Genomic DNA, 23,413 nt, shown 5'->3' with positions numbered 1-23,413 from the left:
TAACTGGTTGATACACGGATAACAATCTTCGGAAAGTGTAGGAACGCATGCTACCCATCGTGCTAACGATTCCAGGTTACTTGTGATTAATTTCCTTGCTCACCCTATACAGATTATACGTACAGGGATATGTAGCGGTAATCGGGTTGGTCAATACATATCGCCCCATTCAGTATGGAATTACAAACCCAATACAGGTCAGTTCATAACCGGATCCGGATATTCAATGCAAAGCGATAAAGCAGAACCAATGACCAAATGTAATTAAACATGTACATTCACAACCCTTGATTTTTTTTCGTGAAAAATGACAATACATATCGAATATAAATTACGATTGTTCAACCATACCAAGTATTCACGTAAATGTGGTTTATGACATTACATACAATGTGTCGGTGTACAAATGTTGGGTGTTTATGCACACATCGGTATGACCCACAGACAACATCATCATACCCTCCAGGACTTCGTTATTGCATCGCGAGGTCAATAAAATCAATTTTGTATATTCAATCGGTGGCATAGACGACGGAAGGCTTGGAGATCCAATGTAAAATTCAGACAAACAAACGGGTATATTTGTCCATCTTGGTTATTCACTCAACTACCATTGGTGCTCTCGATACAGCGAACGGTACAGTATGCAACGCATATCATATTATTATTTATTACTATCTTCGTGCCTCGCGCAAATCGGACAGTTACTACGAAGATATGATGATTGTTTAACGAAAGAAAGCAGAAAGTCAATTTGACGTCATTTTCCAAGCCACAGGTTGAAAAGCACTGGTCTACAGATATGTTCATTGATTAGCGGTAACAAAGAGGAACATCGTTTAAACTGCAGACTCGTCGCCCTGTTGCGAATATGCGAGCTAGCAAGTGATGAAATATACTTGACTATAAGATGTAAGCTGACACTCATCAGGGGCAATCGTCAGCAACTATAGTAGAGAATTGAACGTGACATCGGAGATCAACAATCGTATCGCATGAAACTTCGAATAATCTAGACCAGTGCTCTTCAACCTTTTTCGTCGTGGTACACCCTAAGGCTTACTTGAAACTGGTACACCCCTGACCGGATAACTCATTGATTCCGTATATTAGGCGTAAGCCTAGACTAGGGGTGTTCAACCTCCTTGTTATTCACGGCCGTGCTTCGATTCCTTACGTAGCATACTACCGCATTCCGGCGCAGAGTCGTAATGGCTCATCTGGACGTCATATAATCAGGACTCTAACTTCCACACCCCAAACCCGTCGATTGGGGGGGGGGGAGGGCGAGCTCGAAGGGGTCCCAAAATTATTTCTTGAATAAACATAAATTATCGAGTTTATTTTTAAAAATTTGTTCAACTTCATTCAATTTTTTTCGCCCTACGCTCGATTTAATGTCAAGTTTCTTGATTATTGGGTAGCCTTCCCCAAGAAAAAATATGCAAGATTAGTAGCAATGGGCATTTCGGTGTCGGCCATTACCGCGCCACGAGGCTGCAAGACATATGAAGTTTTAGGCCATGTAACAAAATGCGATCCTAGAAGTGTGCCAGAATGATCTGCAGCGAGAAAACATTGGTCAAAAAGGACCGCCCTCGTGCTGACTGAAAACCCCGAGGGGACCAAGGGGCCCGCCCGAATTATTTTTATTTACGGGCCCTACATTTTCCAAAACATTTCATTTTGATTGTAAATCTTAAAGTAAATCTGATTACCTGGGCAGAGAGAGAGAATAACATAATTTATAACAATATGTATGCAATTTCTGATATTATTGACGGATTTAATCACGAATTATAGAAAATTTCACGCCTCACGCGATCTTACGCTATGAACTAGCCCACTAACGTGTATAACAAAGTAGCGGTTATAAAAAGTAGACCGGGATGAGGGGTCTACTGTTTGGTTTATGTCATGACGCTATGGGGGCCCAAGACCAACGTTTTTTTAGGCGGGGGGCTGACGAAGAGCTGTTTCGGCCCAGCATATACTCATGTTAAATTGGCTACTGGCAACTTCATACCGCGGAGAGCGCTTGTGGTGTTCTGCGCCATCACTGATTTCCTGAGATATACATTTCGTATAGAAGTTTTTAATTGTAACAGAAGTCGCGCGGGCGCTAAAAACTTTTACATGTGGAAGATTTATTTCGTCTATAATATGGGTAGTTTCATATATTACTGTCAACTATTTATCCATTCTTGGCGCACGTGATTGATTGAGCGATGGAGCAGATGGAGGGGTTGTAGGCATACACGCATACGAATCCGACTTGGTATTTCTTTATGGGGTGCATCATTTTCCTTTACGGTTCACATTTGCTCGGTGGGACTCAGATTACACTATATATAAAATACGAAAAATCCTGGTCCTCTGAATAGCGCAAGCGTGAATAAAATTTTCAAGTTTAAAATCTCTAAAAGATTTGAGAACCTATTCGTTAATTCAAATTTAATACCAACGGACCCCCAAAACACGCTCTAATTTAATTAATATGTTTTGCATAAATATTGTTTAACGGCTGCATGCGACCGTATGTCTGCAGGTGCTGGCCTGTTGAAATAAGGATGAACAATGCTGCAACGTATTTGAAATGCTAAATACTAATCAGGGCTCGAGGATCCGGACCACCAGCTAGCACAGTGGTTCTCAAACAAGACCCCTTCGAGACAGCCTGGCTACGCCCCTGTAATGATGTAGGCTACACTGCGCTATTTATAAGGAGCTCACAGAAAGTACAAATTCAATATTTCTGAACCGTCCCAGTGGTTTCCTCAAGCATCATTATAGACCAGGGGTGGGCAAACTACGGCCCGCGGGCCGCATGCGGCCTGCAACCACGTTCTGTGCGGCCCGCGAGAGTCTAAAGAAACTTTTTAACAATATTGATAAAATGCGTACTAAAAATCGAATTAATGCAGGGACTTGATTAACTTTTTCTTAGTATATTTCACCATGATAATTCTAGGACAGTGGTTCTCAAACTGGTTGGCGCGCCCCCCTTGGGGACGTGAAAGCATCTGAAGGGAAGCGCGAAGCTGAGCTCAACTGAAATTTTTTTCGCGCACCGCGGAAGTTACATCCAATTCATAGTTGTTGCTCTGTATTTAGTCTGAATTCGGCTACATATTTAAAAAATCTCTCATCCACAGTCGTAACCTTCCATGCCATCAAACTAGCATCCTGGTTGCGTTTTGTGATATGACAATAAGGGGGCACGAAATCTTTCACCATCATAAGGAGGGGGGGGGGCATGTCTTAAAAAGTTTGAGAACCACTGATCTACGGTAAATACCTAATATCACAGCGGGATAGCTGTAACGAGATTGACATAATTTGGATCACGAGTAAGATTTCAGATTGGCCACTTCATTTTTAATTATTTCATTGGTGTGCTTATAAAAAACGATTCGGGCGTGTCTTAGGTAGATTCGTTGTCTGTAGAATTGGGGTATTTATATTTTTCTACACATAGTAGAAGGTTGTTTCAAGCTAACATGGTTATGATGCTGGCATTGTTTGTCCTGGAACTGAACGAAAAGTGGAATTAGTAAATCTATGAACAGATCGCTGCTCACAAATTTAAATTTCAATCCTGTTCTAAGAATCGGGCCAACCGACTTTCATCTCTATAGTTTTGACAAATTGGTTATTGAGGTCCGCCAGCCTATGAAATCTCGCCACTATATGTTTCCGACGCGTGTACGATATCATAAAAGCAATGTTTGGCTTGTTTTAAATAAGCATATATATTATCTCCATGTTCTCACTATACAATCAAATATCAATATTGCGTTTTGGTTTAAAATACCAATTTTATATAGTGCGGCCCGCGAATGGATTCAAATTTTGAATGCGGCCCGCGAGCTCAGAAGTTTGCCCACCCCTGTTATAGACGGATATTGCAAGCGGAACACGTGTCATCTCCATTCTTTTCTACTCCAAAAGGAATCAAAAAGTCCATACCAACATTCAAGTGATGTGCACAAACATATGCTTATGATACACTAAAAGGAATATAGCTTACAAGCTCGTACAGCTGATATGAACATATTTTACGATAATGCACGCCCGGTCAACATATTGATGTTCTGAAGCATACCACTGCCTGTTTATTGTGATAGCTATATAGTCATCGCTCAATTTTAATTCGGATCTGGTACACCCCATGTGAGTGGCACACCCTTTTAAAATTTTGGTACACCCTAGGGTGTACGAAAACCCCGGTTGAAGAGCACTGATCTAGACGAACAGATGACTTAATCTCAATATACTATTTTTTGATAACTCGAAGAAAACTCGTTGTGTTGGCACAGAATGGGTCCGCGGATAATGAATTATTCAATGTTCATACACATTCCATAATACATAACAGACTTTGGTTCTATGTCAGTAAAGCTTACGGGCAGAAATTCATTGCAAAATTTCTGTTGATGCTAAATGACGGTTAAACAATACAATCCAAGCTGAAAACTGCTAGTAGTAGGCACTGCTTGACGAAATTCTCGCATAAACTCCCGTCTAAGAGCGAACAAGGGGATTGCCCGATTCCGCGACCGATTTTGTAAAGTTAATTGTCGCGCTTGGCTGCTCGCGCGATGTCCATGTTTGTTCTTTCGGTGTAAGATTGTAGGGTACACAGCACGGTGCTCGTCTTTTATTATTTCAACCCGATATCATTTGGTATACGAAGCGATGTCGAGAGGTTACTTCCTAAGCGACACTGCAGGCTCAACCGATATGGAGGTACGACCATCTGAGATCCGGTTCAAGCAAAATAGCATCAAGTCGACCTTCCAGGACGGGCGTGACGTCAACGAAGCTGCCATTCAGCTGTGCCGGCAAGAGCTTTCGCCATACAGCTTCCCGCGAATTCGCATCGCGGAAAAGAATAACAAATACTACTCATTCGACAACAGAAGACTGTATGTGTTTCGAGTAGCTGAATACAACGGAGCCTTGTCCAGTATCAGAGTAGATCTCGCACCGAGTTATAAGTTCGATGAAGAGACCTTTACCACTGATGATGACGGCCGGACGGTTCAGGTGCGCAATGGAAGGACAATGAAGCACTGCAAGCCGAGTTGGCTAAAAACCCCTACCTTCATCCCTGAGTGCGCCCAGCCATTAAGCAATAGAACGTACACGTACAACTACGAAGGAATGAGGGTTGGATATGGGGATGTATCGCAGTCATATTCTCCACTGCCGACTAGACGGGTAAGATGCCTGAGTTCATTCGCCACACTTTATCTGTGAAATTAGCTAACCATTACGTCACTTTTGTGTTTTAGATCCAGTACAACAAACCGAATACCGACACCTGGTCAAATCCTCGACCGAATGATTCTTTCTGTTCCTGCACGATTTTGTAACATTGATTGCCACCGCCGAGACACGGCCTGGGCTGTGTCACGTTTACTCAGAGGTGGTCAGTAACGTATAGCACTTAACCTTTTACGAGTGCTCAAAGTGGGCTTGCCTACTTTCAGTATTTACTCAAGCTCAGGGGTCTCAAACTCAAACGTGCTCGCGGGCCAATTTCCTAGTTTTTGATGACGCCGCGGGTCGCAACATCAATAATAGCGGGGTGTTCAATGTATAATTTCCAAGTAGGCCATATTTGAAGGGACCTGGCAGACTGGCATTCCAAAGACCTCGAGAAATTGTAATTTACTATTCGCACGACAAAAATCATATTTTCAAATATTTGTAAAAAATTGTTTTGTGCTGGGCATAATTTGTCAATATAATGAGTTATGGACACCATCCGAGAGGAGTAATAACATTGCAGCTAGCGGACATTGGACGTGCCAAAATTATAGGTAGTATTCCAAAGAATTTACAAAAGATTGATCCAATATCAGAGCATTTAAGCAGTTTAGTCTAATCCGAGTTTATTGTGCCCTAGTTATAGGAGTGTTTCTCTTCCTTTTCATCGATCCCTTGTGCTTTCAATAAGATTTATGGTACCCCATGTCCTTTTTCAACACAATTTCTGATGGTACTTATATTCAAATCAAAAAGTCTAATCACATAAAATCGCGCGGAACGCGAAGAATATTCTTCAGTGGAATAAATTGGCCCCAAAAACATTCCATTTCCACAGTGCAGGGATCGCCAACTCAAAACGGGTCGCGGGCAACTTTTCAAATTTCGTGGAGGTCGCGTGCCGCATTAATTCAATATCGAGATAAAGTAGGTCACACAGCTTAGCAACCACGTTTTTAGAACGTTACGTCAGTACAAGGCGGTGCCCTCTAGCATGGGCGACGGGCATAGTTGCCACAAAAGAAATAATATTTTATTGAAAAATATCTTGATCTTAACTTACAATCTTCTTTGAACTATGAGCTGCGCACGCTGCCTGGCAATACATTTCAGCGACTAAAGAATCGATATTGGGGCTACCTATAGACACGTCTGTAAAGTCAAATGTATTTTGCCGTAAGTTCGTGTGACTGCTATGAGGTAATTTCATAAGATTGTATTGATTCGTATAACGTCGGTAGTCATTTTAAATTAGTCGCGATGTTGCCTCTTGGAAATTTCGAAACAAACCAACTGTGATTAACTGCCGAAAGTATAGGGACCCTCGACCAAATTTACGTTTTGACACTACTACTATGAGTGCTATTCGTACCTTTCATTTCCTAGTTCCACTAGCAGTAGTTTTGATGTCTTGGAAATTGCCTCTTATACTTGCAATTGAGGAGGAATTTATGCAACTTGAGTAGCGAGCTCGACTATAACATGACCACTTCTGATATTACCGTTTAGTTCGTACGTCCATTGTCCGCGTTAAAATTGATGAAAATTACACAATGCTGCTATACTTCGCAATTCAATGAAGATTTCCTTCTAAATTTACCAACTAAGTCGGTTTTCATATACGATCACACGCGTGGTGTGTTTCTATTCCGCGGCGCATTGCGTTTTATGTTGTTCTTGTTGTTGTCAATGTTTCAATATGTATGTTAGCTGCTGGCGAGAAACTTTGGAAATAAAGAGTTCATCTGCTCAACTATAGGCACTATGCCAAAGAGTTTCTTGGATACATGCATTTGTGACGAGGTAAATCTAGGTATCATATTATAAACATAAGCGATTGCGTCTTCATTCTGTACCGCTTAAACTAGGCTTACCATATTTCGGAAATGAAAAAAGAGGACACTTTTTCAGAAATTTCATACATGCAAAACTGGAGATGAATTCTCAAAAACAGGTAAATTTCACCCGCTTCTTGATCGGTTGACTAAAAAAAAAAAAAAAAAAAAAAAAAAGGTCTTCATTTCGCTCAGAGTTGAAATCACCGCTTTTTCCTCCGAAATACCCGCCGGAGCTTCACTTCTGCGCCAATTTGCGGCATATCACTCGCAATTTCCTCTATATCTGACCTAAATTTTCAAAAAAGAGGACAAAATCTCAAAAAAGAGGACAAAAGGGCGTCCTCCGAGGACACTTTCAAAAAAGTCAAAAAAGAGGACAAATCCTCTTAAAAGAGGACGTATGGTAAGCCTAGCTTAAACCCGGTATCAGTGTAAACCGCGGCAGGATATCAGACAAAGGTTATCAATGGATGAGCTGGAAATGCTTTTTCTTTATTATAGTCGGCAAACTGCTGTTGTCGACGCTGAACTTTGAACAGTCTATTGACAGTGTCCGCAGTTGCAGTGTTGGTATTCTCAGTGATCCACATCAACATCGAGTCAACAAAACTGCTCGCTTTAACGCTTGGTGTTGTTTGAGTTCCCGTAGTGCAAAGGTCTCAAACTCAAATGGTCTCGCGGGCCAATTTATTACTTTGATGACGCCGCGGGCCGCAGCACCAATAATAGGTTAATTCAATGTATTTCCAAGTAGGCCTTATTTGACGGGACTTGCAGACTCACATTCCACACGCATGAAAATGTGATTTACCATTGTGAATTCACGCCTGGCACGACAAAAATCACATTTTAAAATATTTGAATAAGATTGTTGCTGTACTTGGCATAGTTTGTCAAAATAAATAGTTGTAGACACCGTGCGACAGTACAAACGCATCAGGACATCGCAAAAGCTGTCGCGTTAAAATTTTGCAGCTAGTGGACATTTCACGTGCCACAACCACAGGTAGAATTTGAGAATTTTACAAAGATTGATATGATATCAGAGCATTGGAGCAGTACACCCGGGTTTCGGGCATAGGCTTACTCCTGATAACTAGGCTGTATTGATCATGTCTAGGGCTGGGCAAAATCGAGTACCTGAGTGATTCGACCCTGAATCACGTAATATGCTTCGAGTCGAGTCGAGTAATCGAGTATCACTCATTATGACGTCACAACAGGATGTAGTATGTCGAAGTCCAAATATGAACCTTTTATGCCACCACAAAGAACGTAATGCATGTTATCCATCACATTAAAGATGCTTTGGTATTTTTTCGACCATACCGATTTCAATGCACTTCTTAACAATTTTGTTGGATGATAATGACTTCGGAAATGTGTTATTTGCAGTAACGTTCGTAGCTTTGTACTGTGCCTGGTATGCTAAAACACGGCCAATCAAGGTTTCACGGCTTCCTCAGTGGAAAATAGTATCAAAACTATAATTCTCGTCAGTAAATTAACTTTCAGTTGCGAGGACCGTATAATTTCAGTACTCGAAAAAATCGTCTTTTACTACTCTACTCGAATCATTAAAATTAGTACTCGATTCAGATTCGAGTACTCGAATCATTTTGCCCAGCCCTAATCATGTCATTACCAAAGTCAAATAAAATCAGCATTATATTTACCTTCGAAATGGAACAGATCAATAACACCTTGAACATAATGAATACTGTGCCGTATCAGTAGAAATGTGCAATCGCCGAAGAACCCATTGGTGTTACAGCTATGAAGCATAGACTAGTTAGGCTACGACTAGCCTACTTAATTCGCCACATTTAATTGGCGATAATAACCAACTATACATCAGAGGGGCAACATAATGCCAATGGTGGTTGCCATACCGAGCTGCTTATATATCTAAATAAGCTACGCAGCGCAAGCTACGACCTTTTGATATTTCACTGTATCTCATACAAGTTTGATAGTTTGTTGCGTCCGTGGTTGTACCAAGTCACGGCATTGTGAGTCACAAAAGTCCTTCTCTGATTGTAACGTTTGACGCGACGAGTACGAGTATGAGTAATTCTACAGAAGGTCGCGCCCAAGTCCAAATCACAATTTTCAGTCACGAATCATCAACGGGTCATGTTTTACCATCATGAACAAGTAATGTCACGTAATTGTTGATCTTCCACTGCGTGGTAACTTTTGGAAGTGATGTAATAGTGAAGTTTGACGAGTAGTTTCAGGCTTCTAGAGTAGTTTTGGAGCGAATTTTAAGAATTCTCAAATTAAAAAAGAAATTGGTAGTTAAATATTGTCGAATACTTCTAAATAGGGATGGTGTGAACGTGAGGTTCACGTTCGCGTTCTGTGTGTGAACCTCGGAAGTTTAGAGGTTCGCGTTCACAACAGAACCTTGGTAGGTTCTGCACTGTGAACCTTTTTGGTAAATTGTAATTTGCACTTCATTATAAGATCTTTTGGTTCAAATTTATTGCATTTCAACTGCGGGTCACTCTATGCATGGCGCTGGCAGCATAAGAAATAAACACTAAACGAGCATGCACCTTGACAACCTTAAAAGTTTTACTTGTTTTTTTGTAACAAAAAATTTCTCGAAACATCCAGCTTTCCGTTTGTGAATATTTAGTGACTCTCTGCTGTGAGCTTGACCCGGAATCACACAACATCACGAGCGATATACGTAGTCAGCGAATGATTCTTATTTAACCAATCAATGACATTGATATAGTTTTCTGATGTAAGAATCGAGCGGGCGTACGGGGTCAATCTTGACTTCATATCTTTACTGTATCATTAAAACCAAATTCGTGCGATTAAGGGGCTGGCTACTGCTATATAACTTGTTGTTTATGCTATCGGTAGCGAGTATAGAAAGTAGAAACTCGTTTCACACTCTGCTCAATATCAATGTAGCAATACTCGAACCACGAACACATTGTCCGGTCTGGCTAAGACCGTTAAGGCGTAAGCTTATATTCCCTGCTAAGTTTTAGTCGAAATTGTTGGCAAAGCGACGGAATGTATTGACTTTATGAGATTATTATATCGTTTGATAGCCGCGGTTGATACATTTAGCGACGTTTAAAACGCGAATATGTACTTCGGCAATGTGACATTATGTGGCCCAAGTCTTCGCTAGGCATCGTGTACATTAATATAGGCCATCACTTCATTGAAAGATAGGGTCGGAATTAGCAATATGACGTCACGAGGTTCACGTTCGTGTTCACACAGAACCTTTCAAAAAGGTTCGCGTTCACACGAACCCGAACCTTTCAGAGGTTCACACCATCCCTACTTCTAAATCCAAAATGCCGTCGCGGGCCGCACAAAATGGTCTCGCGGGCCGCGTGTTCGAGACCTCTGCTGTAGTGTTTATCATCAATATTTGTAGCCAGTCACGCATGACTCATTCGAGCTACAAAATCACGCGGCCAAGAGCCAGCGAGGTGAGCAGACAAAACAGATCGAGCTGTCTCGTATTGGGTAGATCCCCGTTTCCGAGATGAAGGGCGTGTCGAAGGATGGGCGATTTCGGACTCGTAATTGAAGCAATGCATTGAATACATAAAGGGTCGCTGCAAGGCTTCGCTCACGCCAATAGTGATTTGTAAAAGTGGAATTAGCCTAGTGATGATGAACGTGGCTAATTTCCGTAAGTCGATTTATTTGTAACCCTATTCGTTGGCGTCCACGGGTAGTTTTTATTAAATTGACGCTGCATCGCATCGTCTATAATCGGTTGTATGGTCATTGGTCATTGCTCATTGGTCATGGTGTATTCATATTGAAATAAACCCGAATACTTTGGGCTCACACTCGATAGGGGTAAACTTCAGCAACTAGCAGAGAATTGGAACGAACATTGTATATCAACAAAAACAATCGTATCCCCAAATATGACGTCACCGTCATGAAATTTCGAATAATTGCGACGAAGAGAACGCGGTGTGGGCGTATTTTGATCAAAGTCGTCTACGCGGCACACAAATAAAATTGTGAACAGCCTCTCCCCACAACGCAAAATGTGTCGTCTCGATAATGTTTCACACCAACAGAATTATCTAACAAATGTTTGCCCATGACAGAATTTCATGACCTTCGCCTGTTCTGAATCAGGCAACAGGAGATGAGTCAAGTGCGATTGTGATTGATTCTATCCAATTCTGCCTTGCTTGACCTTACGATGCTAGCTGAGTCGGCAGAAAGCGCATTTTTGTATGTGGCCGACCGATATCCGGTTGCCGATAATACCAAGTCGATATCGCACTTTGAGAGAAATATCGGTATCAGCCATTAGAGATATCAGTATATCGGCAATTTTTGTGACGTTGCAACATGGTAATCGGGTGTCAGAGAATTATCATCTGCAACTGCTGGACTGGAAATACAGGCAGGTCTGGGTATGGTGTGGTATGGAACGAAATTTCGGCATGGAATATGGAAATGTGCAAGTATGATATGGTATCGAAATTTTCAAGTAGAGTATGGAATTATTTCCATACATTCCATACTTTGGCAGTTTTGCTAGAACCATGACAATGATCCAACTTTTTTTGATTTGTCAAATCGATTGAATGCCTGATAAATCATTCACTGACAGGTCTATGTTCAATTGTTCATATCTCAAAGCACGACACAGACTCGCCCACCCAGGTCGACATCTATTTGAAGACAAAAGAGTTGTGCAACTCGCATATGGAGGAAAATAATATTAATGATAATTATTCCAATATTAATATAATTAATAAAAAAAAAGATATTCGGCCGCCGTCACAATACAGCTTACATTTCGCCTATAGTAACTTCCACTCCATAAACTACCTAGAGGAGACTGCGAATGTAGCAATTTATTGGACTTGGAAGACAATTCCTGCGCTTTGCTCGGATGATCACCACGCAATGTCTATTTGACATAAGCATCATCGCAATTCAAAAATATCTAGCTTGTCTCGGAGCTACGTCACGCCATCCCGGCCTCCACCACGAATTATAACTTCATTAAATCTGATTATCTCTGATAAAAGAATGGACACCTTGAAGTTGGATGATGACGCTAATGAGTATGACCCACACATTGGTGGAGGAATCGGGCGTTTAATTCGCTGTCGCAAAATCCCTAATGATTGTAACGATGTATAATTGTGTTGTAAAATTTATTCTAATTAGAGAATACCTTTGTTTTATGTAATTTTGTAGATGATATCTCTATATTACTGCTAGCTTGTCATGAGCTTTTACATAAATTCACAAATATTCCCGCATATATTTTCCGTACCGTCGTCGATGGTTAGGCAAACTATCGCTGACATTATGACACAAAGAAATTGGGGATGGAATTGGCGCATCGGGCTGCTTAAATCGATCATATCATCTAAAATAAACAGAATATAAACTCCAGAAGGTTTCCACACGTCGAAAATAGAACAATATCTGAGAGGTTGGGGAACTGCGAAAGTATGAAAAAGTATCAAATATGGTATGGAAGAATGTTGTCATGGTATAGAAAATTGTAAGTATAATATGGAACGATTGGTTAGTACAGCGTACATGAATATGTAGGGAATAAACAATAGGATTCGCAAATGAGTCTGTAATATAATTCAAATACACGGGCTGATAAATGGTAAGTCACGTGGTACGAGAAGAAAGAAAGAAATCACGTGGTATACGGATGCAGATATGGGAGAGAGCAAGAGCTCTACAGTATTCAAGTAGAAGTAGCAGAAGCGTCGTAAATTTCATTTCAATTACAAGTACAAGTAGCGGTTCCCAAGTAAGTAAAAAAGTAAGTTTTGGCTAAAAAACTGTTCAGTGGAAATATGGGCAGTTTAAAACATTAACCACTTCAGTTATGAGTGTAAGTAGGCGAAACGTACTTGAATACCCTAAAAAAGTAGAAGTGTATCGTAACTGAGCACCCCAGCTTACATGCGTTCAGATGCTGCCTTTCTAGTTTATGCCATGTCCGAGAGTAGCAATGGTTGTAAAGCCGTTCCAATAAATGATCTGGAGATTTGGAAATGCGCCTTTGCCTAGATTCCATATATTTTGATATCGGCTCAAGTTATTGGGGTTACCGGTGAAGCGCTAGTTATCAGTATTTTCTAAAAATTCCGGTATCGGTCGAACTGTATTCTTGACACGCGTGAGTTTGGAATTTGGATATGATGCAGTACGTCGTTTGAATTGGTTGCGTCACAATGCGTATAAGCAATTCGCCTCTTCGTTAAAAGCGCTACTGCCACTTCGCCATTTCCATGCGATGCACAGGTCTGCCTGCAATAGGCCGTGTGCCTCGAAATTAGTAGGATGAGGAGAGTAGGCCTACTCGAAGAGTTGAACACTACATTAGAAAGAGGCATAGTGTTACTAATATCGCAGATGCACATTTTGCTGGTAACGTATTACCACTGGCGCATCAAGGTTCGTAATCACATCAACCAGAACCTTTTGCTGGGCTCGCACCACTTCCACTAATAACCCTTTCTCTAAGGCGCCACATAAGCAACCGTACTCTGTTTCACGCCCCCAAAATGAAATGAACACTAAAAGAAAACGTGGGTATATATTGATACCACAAACAGTTCGTAGAATAATTGCCACTGCTTCACTGCCCCTGAAACCTTCACTTGGGACTTACTTCCAACAAATGAACAACAAGATTCTCTTTCACGTAACTATAATTTTCCGAACTTACTCATAGTCGCAAGCAATGCAACTTCGCAAAAAGAGCGGTTGAGAAAGTGTCCGCAGCGATTGCCTCCCCGTAAGTCGAATCTGAAACTTGACGCTACTCATTGCTCAAGCACGAGGCAAGCCTGAATGCCATTCTGGCAATCTTACATCGGGCGTTGGGGATGACATTCACCAGATTGATTTCACAATTTAAACAGGGGTTCCTAACCTTTTTCTGCAGCCCCCTTTGGAAAATTGCCTAGGTCTGGCACCCCGTATATTTTAAGGACGGTAGTGAATACAAGGGGTAAGCGATCGAAGTCCGGTCGGTCTTTTCGGGTTGGGACTTCACTATTGGAAATAGCTTGAATCGCGTCCGAGGACCACTCGACGAATTGCCGCTATGATAATTGTATGTGCCATATTCGGGATTCAATCAAGGTTGTTAAAACAACCATCGGGTACGGGCTCATACCATCTGGTCGATTATCTTTAACATGAATGTATTCCAAACAAAGCAACCCATAACCTTCTTGTAAGATTGTGCGTCACAACACTTAACACTATCATCCCTTATGACAAGATGAAGAAATATTCTGAAAATTTAATTTTGCAGCTCTCAAATACAAATATAGTTAGTTAATCATTATGACCAAAAGCTTCAAAGCATCTTTAATGTATGAAGGATTCTCACTCTTTAAAGTGGTAAAGTGCCTCTTTCTGTTCGCTGCTGGATAAAATACCTAGTCCGAAACAATTCGTGAGAAATAACCCGATGCAGCGTGATGGTAGTATTTTAACAGGGATTGGGCGATCTTGAAGTACGCGCAATTAATTTTACATCAATTATAACAAACGACTGCATACATGGATACATGTTCCAAACATTGTCGGCTCGTATTTCGCGCGTAGCGCGGCGAAAAATTTAGAGATTAGACAGATTTTGTCGAATGTTAAGTTGCAATGACAACTCGGGGAAATATAGATCTGATTTTCTACTATATACTCATATATCACTAATTCACCCTCCACTGCGACGCCATTTTTCTTCAGCGCCCCCATACCGCTCCCCTGAGCCCAGCGCCCCCCATATCGCCCCTGAGCGTTTCCGCCCCCTTAAAAATTAAACACGGGGCTTTATAGACGTAATCATGCATCTAAAAAGGAAGCATATTTCGTGCATGAGCTCGATATCTTGAATCAGTCACTCTTTCCTTGAATCTTCTGCTTTATATTCCTCCAGATCTGTAAATAATTTCTTCATCCCCCTCGAAGAATCTTCGAGATTTCTCTGAAGCTCCTCTAACTTGCAAATAAAGTCCGTCATGTGAGAGCAGAGCTGTTCAACATTTCTGTAAAATCAAAACTCACATCGGTGGTCGCAAAACAGACAACGATTATCAACGTACTATAATTGTCTATATGTCAGCTTAAAAAACCACGCTGCCTGTTCACTTGATTTCATCTCGAAACTGATTTATGGGAAATGTAATTTCAATACATGTAAATGCTTTAATGTGAGTCTGAAATGGCTTGGCGTGTAGAATAGCTTTAACTTTACAGACCTCTTTATAATATATATCTGAAAGTATCGTGTTTTGTAGAATAGCAAATCCCATTGGTAGCATATGGTGAATTCAAAGTGAACAAAATTTCTTAAATTACCTTATTAGATCTTGGCGTAATTTCGCATCGTGCGCAGACATGCAAAATACCGCTGGAAGCCAACTCGGTTTGCAGTGCGGTAGGGTCTCCCCAAAGCGTATGTACAATTCACGTCCGTCATTGGTAGTCGCAAATCTGAGATCGTCCCAGACTACAATTGAAACCAATTTAACTTTTATCCGAGATATAACTCCCCGGTACTCGGCAACCCCAAATACGTAAAGTCTCCCGTTGTCGCGGGAGTAGTAGCTATTTGATGTCCCTTTCGACAACTTCAATTATCGGAAAGCTACTAACAGAAAGCCTCCAATCGTATAGATTTTTCGAGGCGATATTTACATCAGCTCCATTACGGAAGGTAGATCGGATATTATCTTGCATAAACTTTATTGTTGAAGGTTGCAGCTACGCGTCCATGACCCTGCAGTTCTGCTTAAGACAGAAATTGACGCCACACGTTAGTACCGTGCTGACACTGACATCAAGAAATGAGGTCCTCCGATTTACGATTCTTGAATATGGGATTACAACCCTGTTGAAATGCATACACGTTTTACGGAGCTTCCGGATTTTCTTCAGATTTTAGTGCGTCTGTTACGTCAACATCGCAATATATATCGCATGAAAATATTTACAATTGAATATGATATTAATATTGAAATAAACCCGGATATTATCGGCTGACACTCGTCAGGGGCAATCGTCAGAAAGTGGTAGAGAATAGATAATCAAGTTTGTATATCAACAGAAGTATCATTACATTTGACGCTATAATGTATGCATAATAAAACAGGAATCATCAGGCCAAGTAAAGGCTGATTCTCAATGCGCTAACAATTTTATAGCGTTAATCAACGTAAAACCAATAGCGAGAAACCCGCACTTATTTGAACAGCGTTTTTGGGTGTCAGGAGTGAAAATACTGATTCAAAGCCAATGTCATATCCAAAATCCGTTAGTGGACTATAAAGAGTCACAAGGTTTCGGGACCCTCAAGAGCCATTGTTGACGTCATTTCCGTATTCACGATCTTTGCCGAATCTTCATCTCCGAGAAGCGCATGAAGTCAGCATTCCAATCATCCCACCAAATTCCCCAGCTTCCTCTTTTGTTGAAGTTTCCGTTCAGATTGCTGTAGCCGCACCCGGCATACCACCAGCCTCCTGCGTTGGAAGAAGCGCAATTGACTGACGGATGAGTGTCGTGATCCTCGTCTTTCGTTGAGAATTGTTGATTGTTGTGATATCCAAGACCGTCTCTGGTTTAATTCCCGGAGTGTCCGGATATGTGCAGTCTGTAGTTGTCGGATCCGGGGCCGATGCGGAAGTTGCTGAATGGTAAGAATGGGGATCGATTAGCCCAGAACAGCAGACGATCTTTGTGACGTGTGAATATGTGACATATACAATAATTGATATCCACCTGTAGTTAGCAACCCAATGAATTCCATCCAGCTTGATCATGTTGATTGCGAGCTCCATGTTTCCTCCCTTTGTCAATAGATGCAGTCTCTCCAGACCTGAAATCGCAAAAACCGGTTGTTCTCAACCGCCAGTCCGTGGCAAGTTCCCTGATATATTTTAATTTTCTATCCCAATTTAAAAATGCAATATCAAATGGAGAAATAAATCATCAAATTTTATATTGATGCGTTTGGGACGTCTTTTCTGTACGGTGTCGCAACAGCATGTTAATGCAAGGAACGATTTAAGAGTATAACCTATATTGTAGGCCGTACAACAGGGGTGGCCATCCTTTTGGGCCAACGGGCCACATTTCATTGACGAAACATCCCACGGACCAATAGCCGCACCAGGCGCGATTTTTTTTCAAAGTTTACAGGTCAATATTATTGATACTTGAGTAGGCTATATCGCGGGTCTGCTGTATATTGTCGGGCTAAGTTTGCAAGAAGTGGACTATTCGTCCGCCTGGACATATCGATATCGAAAACTTCGGCCAACATGCGTCAATAATTTTATGCTTATGTTTCATTGTCGACGGTCTTACTGCGAGCCCAAACGCAAGGTCGCATGTTGGACGACAATTTCTCTCGTAAATGCGATCATAATTAGTCTTCATCTGCTACATCAGGCGTTCTTTCATTTTTAGGAGGGGGTAACAATATTAAGAGCAAGAAATCGAGTGACAACATATTGCGTAAAGCATGAAGAAAATTTTTACTTTTGATAAAATATACCGCAGAATATTCTGCTTTATTGTAATGTACGAAGATCTACCAAAATTTGACTGGCCCATGGATCTGCCAATGCGTCGGTACTGATATTTTAGTCGTCACATCCCAAGTGTTGCGGCCAGAGTAATCATTTTTTTGGTTGGCCATGCAAGTTCACAATCTGGGCAATCTATTTTTGGTAATATTACTAATTTCTAAATTTACCTCGCGGTCCACTCAAAACCTGCCCTGACCGACCCTGCCCTACAATCACTCGCTTCGGATAAATTACACTGGACGACATTTTCCAACTTTTTTGTTTTTTTAGAACAAATAATTGAGTTTACCTAATTTGACGATGCTGATTCCGAATTAGCCGTCAGAATTCACTCATCAAGTCACAATTTTTCGCAAAAATCGAGTAAACATTTTACTCAAAAACGACTGCATTAAGGGCGCTTATGCCCGTTTAGGTCCGTATATGATACGAAACACTTCCTACAAAGCTCTCAACTTACTTCATTGGATTTGAGGTGTTATTATCCTAAACTAAACCCTTCAAATAATCAGGATCTTAAGTATTTCTAAGAAATTTAGATGCAACTTCAATGAAAGAGAGTCAAATCCGCCTTCATAATAAGAAATAGGGGGTCTTGGTGAGTGTTCTGATTTGAGGTCCTACAAATACCCTCTCTACTGTATAAACTCAAGTTAGGAAACATTTCGTGAATGTATTTAGAACATGCACCTCTTTAATCAAAGCCTTTAAAAACTTTTTCATCAGATCCAGTTCAATATATAATGGTGGAAATACAACATTAGATCTGTCGATAAGAGCAGGCTCTAAACCTTTTTAAAGCCAGGTGTAAGATACTCCCTCATCAGCCACTTACGTTTATTTCAATGATATCTACTGTCCCATTCACATATAAAGCAATGATACCTTGTAGTTCTAGACAGTTGAAGCAGTAGCATATCTTTGAGATCAAAATCAACGGAAACTTTACAGTTTTGAGTAGTTTAAGTACTATATTCCAAATTTGAAATCAAAAGTTTCATATTCTCGTAAGACCCCTTGATGCCAGTTGTACCAGCTACAGGGATAGAAGCCCATTGATTTGTATTGCGCGACAAAACATCTTTTAGGCTTGGTGCATAAATAAAGTGGCACACATGACAGTTCCCAATGTCTCTATGAGACCTTGAACATCCACACAATAGACTAAAGACGGTTCGGAGGCAGAGAAGCGTGTGTATTCACTATCACGATGCATATACCAAGCAACAGTGGTATCAGTGCCAAGTATATGTTTGGCTTTTGATCTGGAACCTACAATAAGATCAGATTAATTTGGCAAATTCAAATTTATAACAAAGTTATTTAATTCAGATTGATTCAACTTTATATAGCTGCTGATCACCATCACACTTATGCTGAGTGCATTCTTCTGACAAAGACTCTTCACCCAGAGAATCTTCTTCAACTGTTGGTAAAACTTTTGAAGGCAATGGAATTGTGACATCTGGCCCACGAGGATTCGGTCGTATTGGGCAAGTCAATTTGGATATTGAGTTTTATGCTGATTTTTGACATTTAATAAACAAACAAATAAAAACATGAGCAAAATTAGCAATTTTTCCCGTGTCCATGTGACTCTCTCCAAACCATTGCCACATCTAATGCTACGAAGACTTTTGTTTTCAAATGCTTCAGATCCCTAATGTCGCTTTATTTTCTTTCACTGTGCTGTGAATTCCTCTTCTTTACATCGCCTAGGCTTAGGTGGGTGTCTGATTTTAAAGACTAGTCCAAGTCGTTTCGACGCCTTCCTATCATTTCATTGTATCGCAGTCTTGTGAAGTTTTGAAATGAAGAAAATATCAATAAATAGATACTGATATCAAAAACTAGACCTAGAATACTTACTTTTTACATCGTTATAAAAAGTTGCTTTTACTTTTGCTTGATTAGAAATTGACGCTGTTACTTCTACTTCTACTTGATTACCTATGGCAAATACTTTGACAACCTCTGATGACGTCACAATGGTTACAGCTATGACCCAACAGCAAGGAATACGTCACAGAACAGACTGTTTTTAGCACTAAAATCCAAAATTTTTAATCACAGATGCGAGCGCAGTATATAGAAAGCACGATCGGCGAATGGATCCACCAAGGTTCTTGTTCAAGTTTAAAGTAAGAGAAATCTCGTTGAATTATGTAAGCAACACTTTTGGTGCTCCTCCGTAAGGTGTCATAGGCGGACTTGACTCTACCGACAAGAATTCGAAGATTGGGTTTCCTGATGTCGAAACTGTTTGATAGTTATTCGCGAGAAATCGACAAAACCCTAAAACTTGAAGGAATTGAATTAAATTTAAATCCAATACCAAGCCAGAAATCCCCATCAAGATTCCCGAATCCTTCCACGTATTCAGTCCAATTTCGGTAGAAATCCACGCTTACGTTGATTCTTCGCTGAAAAACCTGCAACGGAATAATGCAATCCATTCGTTTCCGAGCTCAAGTATTATTATCAGTCAATGTCCGCTAAAATGTGTGATTGTGCCGGTTGTTTCAAAAATACATGTTAGGATCATAATCAACAATACAAACTCACAGTCCATCCCTTATTCTCTATTTTCAGTTTCACGCCACCTGAGATTTTCGACACCCTTTCTGAGCCTTTGTTAAGAACAAGCATACGCAGAATAAGACGTTCGCCGTCGATGTCAAACTACTCGCATACCAACCTCACAATCTCCCGTTGACATCCATTTACCGTTCACGTATCTTCTCATGCAGAATTTATCTAGAGAAAAGATAATTTTCAAACCGATTCGAATTGTCGAAACGAATTCTTCATACCTGACGAACGCGAGCAGATCACGATTCCGATCATGAAAAGAATCCAAATCTTGTTCGACATTCTCGGAAGCTATAATCAATATCAACTCGCGGAGCTTTGTGTATCCTACTTCAGATCCTAATAAGGCAGATTTCAATTCAAAGTAAAATAGAGTAGTCTAGGCCTAGTTCTGCCTAACACCTGACGACCGTTAAGTATAGAAGTAGTCGATAATCATAACTGCTTGAGTAATTAGCACAAGTATAATTCATTATATATTCGGATTAATTGAAAGGTACAAGTACTTCAAGCCACCTCGGGTGCAGAATACAATGCGACCAAATTCATTCGAACCCAACACTAAAATGCATTCGTTATAGTTTCATGTTCATCATTATTTTAGTAATTGCATTTTTGCTACACAACTAACTTTTGGGGAAGGGAGTCGTGCGCGTCATTGGACGGTCGCCAGGAAAGTCGTGACAGGAAACTGACTCGATGGAACAGTGGATGAAAGCTATTTTAGTGATGCGCGTTACTTTACTCATTGAGTATCGTCAAGGGATACTAGGAATCGATTTATTTCACATCTCCATGAATGTTCATTCGATTTCAAAAGTACCGATATGTAGAAATGAGAATTGAGATACCAAGTGAACTTTCAAAACATTAGGTACATTGTTAGGCATAAAATAATATTCCATCACCATGAGGACGTCTCCAGCACCAAGTATGGTTGAATGTGAATCGATGCAAAACGAGCATGTTTAAAGCAAAACCGTTGCTGTGTATTGATCTCATGAAAATTTCAACAAAATGAATGCGATGTAATGAACATATTTTTGGTACCGTTGTTGGTCTAAAATGTTCTTTCCAATTCTCTATTACTATAGCTGCTGACGATTAGGCCTACCCCTGACGAGCCACATCCGACAATGTTCGGGGTTTAACTCAATATCAATATTAGATAGGATGTTTGTATCCAAGACATATTTTCACACGACAAAATCGCTGAAAATTGTTCACAAGCAGTCAGCGTTGCGATCAAATATCGAACTGTTGGACCGGGGCCTACGATATCGATACGATATCGTAGGCCCCGGTTGGACCATTAGTGTAATCTGTGATAGTCAGGACGCGGCATGCTAACCATTAAAGTCTAATCTAATTTCTAATCTACCTGAAAACGCTACAGTATCGTGAGAAATGGGCCAAGCTCGCTCTACATATATTTGCCATTCTCGTCCTTTTGTTGTATTTCTTTCCAATGCGGAAATTAATGTATTGTCTAAGTCTTTGCAAATTCAGTAAATATACTTCTAATCTCATTGCGAAAAAAAACTGTAACTATCATTTCAATTTTAATTTTGACCTGAAAATTTTCCAGTTGTCAAACTCCGCTTGAATGAATCCTCAAAAATCGTATGTTCTCAAACCTCTCAATAAAAACCTGCCATCTACACGCAGACAGTTCACTCAATGCAAATTATACATATATTATATTATACATTGGTTTAATAAAATGCACAAGTGGGAAACTACTATCATTGAAATCATCACAATAGGAAGACGAGATGTGATCACAGAGAAAACACTTTTTCGATACCATACGAACTGACGTCACAGCACTCAAATCTGAATCTGATTTTGCCCGGTCCTGTTTTCTACCGGGAAACTGCGTCAATATCCATTGGTGACATCATGATCTACGTGCGAGGAGAGCAGAGGGCTGGTTTTGCGCAGCTGGTCGTAACTCCATATCTGAGTTGTTCGACTTCGTTTCGCTGACGATTTCTGGTTTCGTCCAAATCCGACAGAGGTTTGTCGTTCGTTGAGATGAGCAATCTGTCACAAAACACTCAATGATGTTGGTGCGAGCCCGTGACGTCATTCTGCTAATATGGAAGGAAAATCTACTATATTCATTTTCTATACTTTTTCATGCGGTGGTTTTGGCATCTATGAAATTGCTACTTCTACTTGTACTCTAGTAAATATTGACAGCATCACTTCAACTTTTCTTGAGCAGCAACCAATCTATTTTATTGGAAATATTAACATGGTACCTTCATTCTTACGTAATGGTCTTATCTCACCAAAAATGCGTAAAAATTGCAAAATTTCAGTTGGTCATACCGTAAGTACTTTCTGTTAATGCAAAAATGTTCTATAGTGCTTTTCTCCACAGTAAAGTTTCGTTACATCGCTTCATCATAAACCAAATATTTGTACGAAATTGTTGTCGTAAATTACTCACGCGTGGTTTTTTGAAAATCCAACAGCCAAGTCCAAGTCAGCATAATTACTTCAGGTCATGGTTGACTTTGATCTTTGAGTTTTTAATTTCTTGTTTGCATTGTTTCAGTTAATATTCAAACTATCCTGTTGAGTAGATAAACATTATCGGTTTTTTTCGAACCGGATCACGGTCATTTCTAGAATCTGGCCCCAGAGTCGGACTCGAGTCAGACAAGAGCTTCAAAAACAGGATCGGAGTAGGTCCAGAGAATTTGTCGATCTGCTCCGCACTTGGAGGTATACAACAGCAGGTATGCAATTGAATAATATCTTGATAATGGAATATACCCGCCAGGTGTATAATCGTCAGCAACTATGCTAGAGAATCGAAAAGGACATTGAAGATCAACAATCGCATCGAATGAAATTTCGAATAATCGAACAGATGACTGAAGCTCAATGTACTATTTTAGATTATTCACGAACTCCATCTGTTGGCACATTACGTGTCGGGGGTAATGAATTATACAATACACACTGGATCAGTGGTTCTCGCTTTACAGCCGACGGTTCAGCATTACATGATGTTTCCAATATTACATTGAGTTTCAAACATATATTGTAAATATATTTGGAGTTTAACTGCACTAAATAATACGCGGTAGGCTAAATTTC

At 40.4% G+C, this 23,413-nt stretch overlaps 2 protein-coding genes and 1 long non-coding RNA gene across 4 annotated transcripts; 1 reads left to right on the top strand and 2 right to left on the bottom strand.

Annotated features, from left to right (window-relative positions):
• Positions 1 to 4,475: 4,475 nt before the first annotated feature.
• LOC145436232 (uncharacterized) lies at positions 4,476 to 5,446 on the top strand. Its single transcript, XM_080313588.1, has 2 exons — positions 4,476 to 5,223; positions 5,298 to 5,446. Exons 1-2 carry the CDS (start codon positions 4,699 to 4,701, stop codon positions 5,376 to 5,378), a joined length of 606 nt encoding a protein of 201 aa, XP_080169714.1. The 5' UTR covers positions 4,476 to 4,698; the 3' UTR covers positions 5,379 to 5,446.
• An 8,587-nt stretch (positions 5,447 to 14,033) lies between these two features.
• Positions 14,034 to 15,892, bottom strand: LOC145436231 (uncharacterized). Its single transcript, XR_013914228.1, has 2 exons — positions 15,474 to 15,892; positions 14,034 to 15,160 (listed from the first exon to the last, which is right to left on the bottom strand). It is a non-coding gene; the product is annotated as an uncharacterized LOC145436231 (long non-coding RNA).
• Positions 15,893 to 16,496: 604 nt separating this feature from the next.
• On the bottom strand, positions 16,497 to 21,239 carry LOC145436230 (fibrinogen-like protein A). Of its 2 annotated transcripts, none has more exons than XM_080313585.1 (5): positions 20,521 to 21,239; positions 20,406 to 20,464; positions 20,043 to 20,139; positions 16,896 to 16,992; positions 16,497 to 16,803 (listed from the first exon to the last, which is right to left on the bottom strand). In XM_080313585.1, exons 1-5 carry the CDS (start codon positions 20,579 to 20,581, stop codon positions 16,737 to 16,739), a joined length of 381 nt encoding a protein of 126 aa, XP_080169711.1. In that variant the 5' UTR covers positions 20,582 to 21,239; the 3' UTR covers positions 16,497 to 16,736. The 2 variants fall into 2 exon arrangements, with proteins under 2 accessions (XP_080169711.1, XP_080169712.1); XM_080313586.1 differs by having other exon boundaries at positions 20,273 to 20,464; positions 20,521 to 20,611.
• Positions 21,240 to 23,413: the final 2,174 nt, after the last annotated feature.

Source organism: Botryllus schlosseri, chromosome 3, assembly GCF_051294905.1.
Source record: "Botryllus schlosseri isolate E-star chromosome 3, Bs_hap1, whole genome shotgun sequence".
NCBI classification, from domain to species: domain Eukaryota; kingdom Metazoa; phylum Chordata; class Ascidiacea; order Stolidobranchia; family Styelidae; genus Botryllus; species Botryllus schlosseri.
Note: the sequence above shows the minus strand (reverse complement) of the source record. Positions and strands in the feature narration are given on the sequence as shown.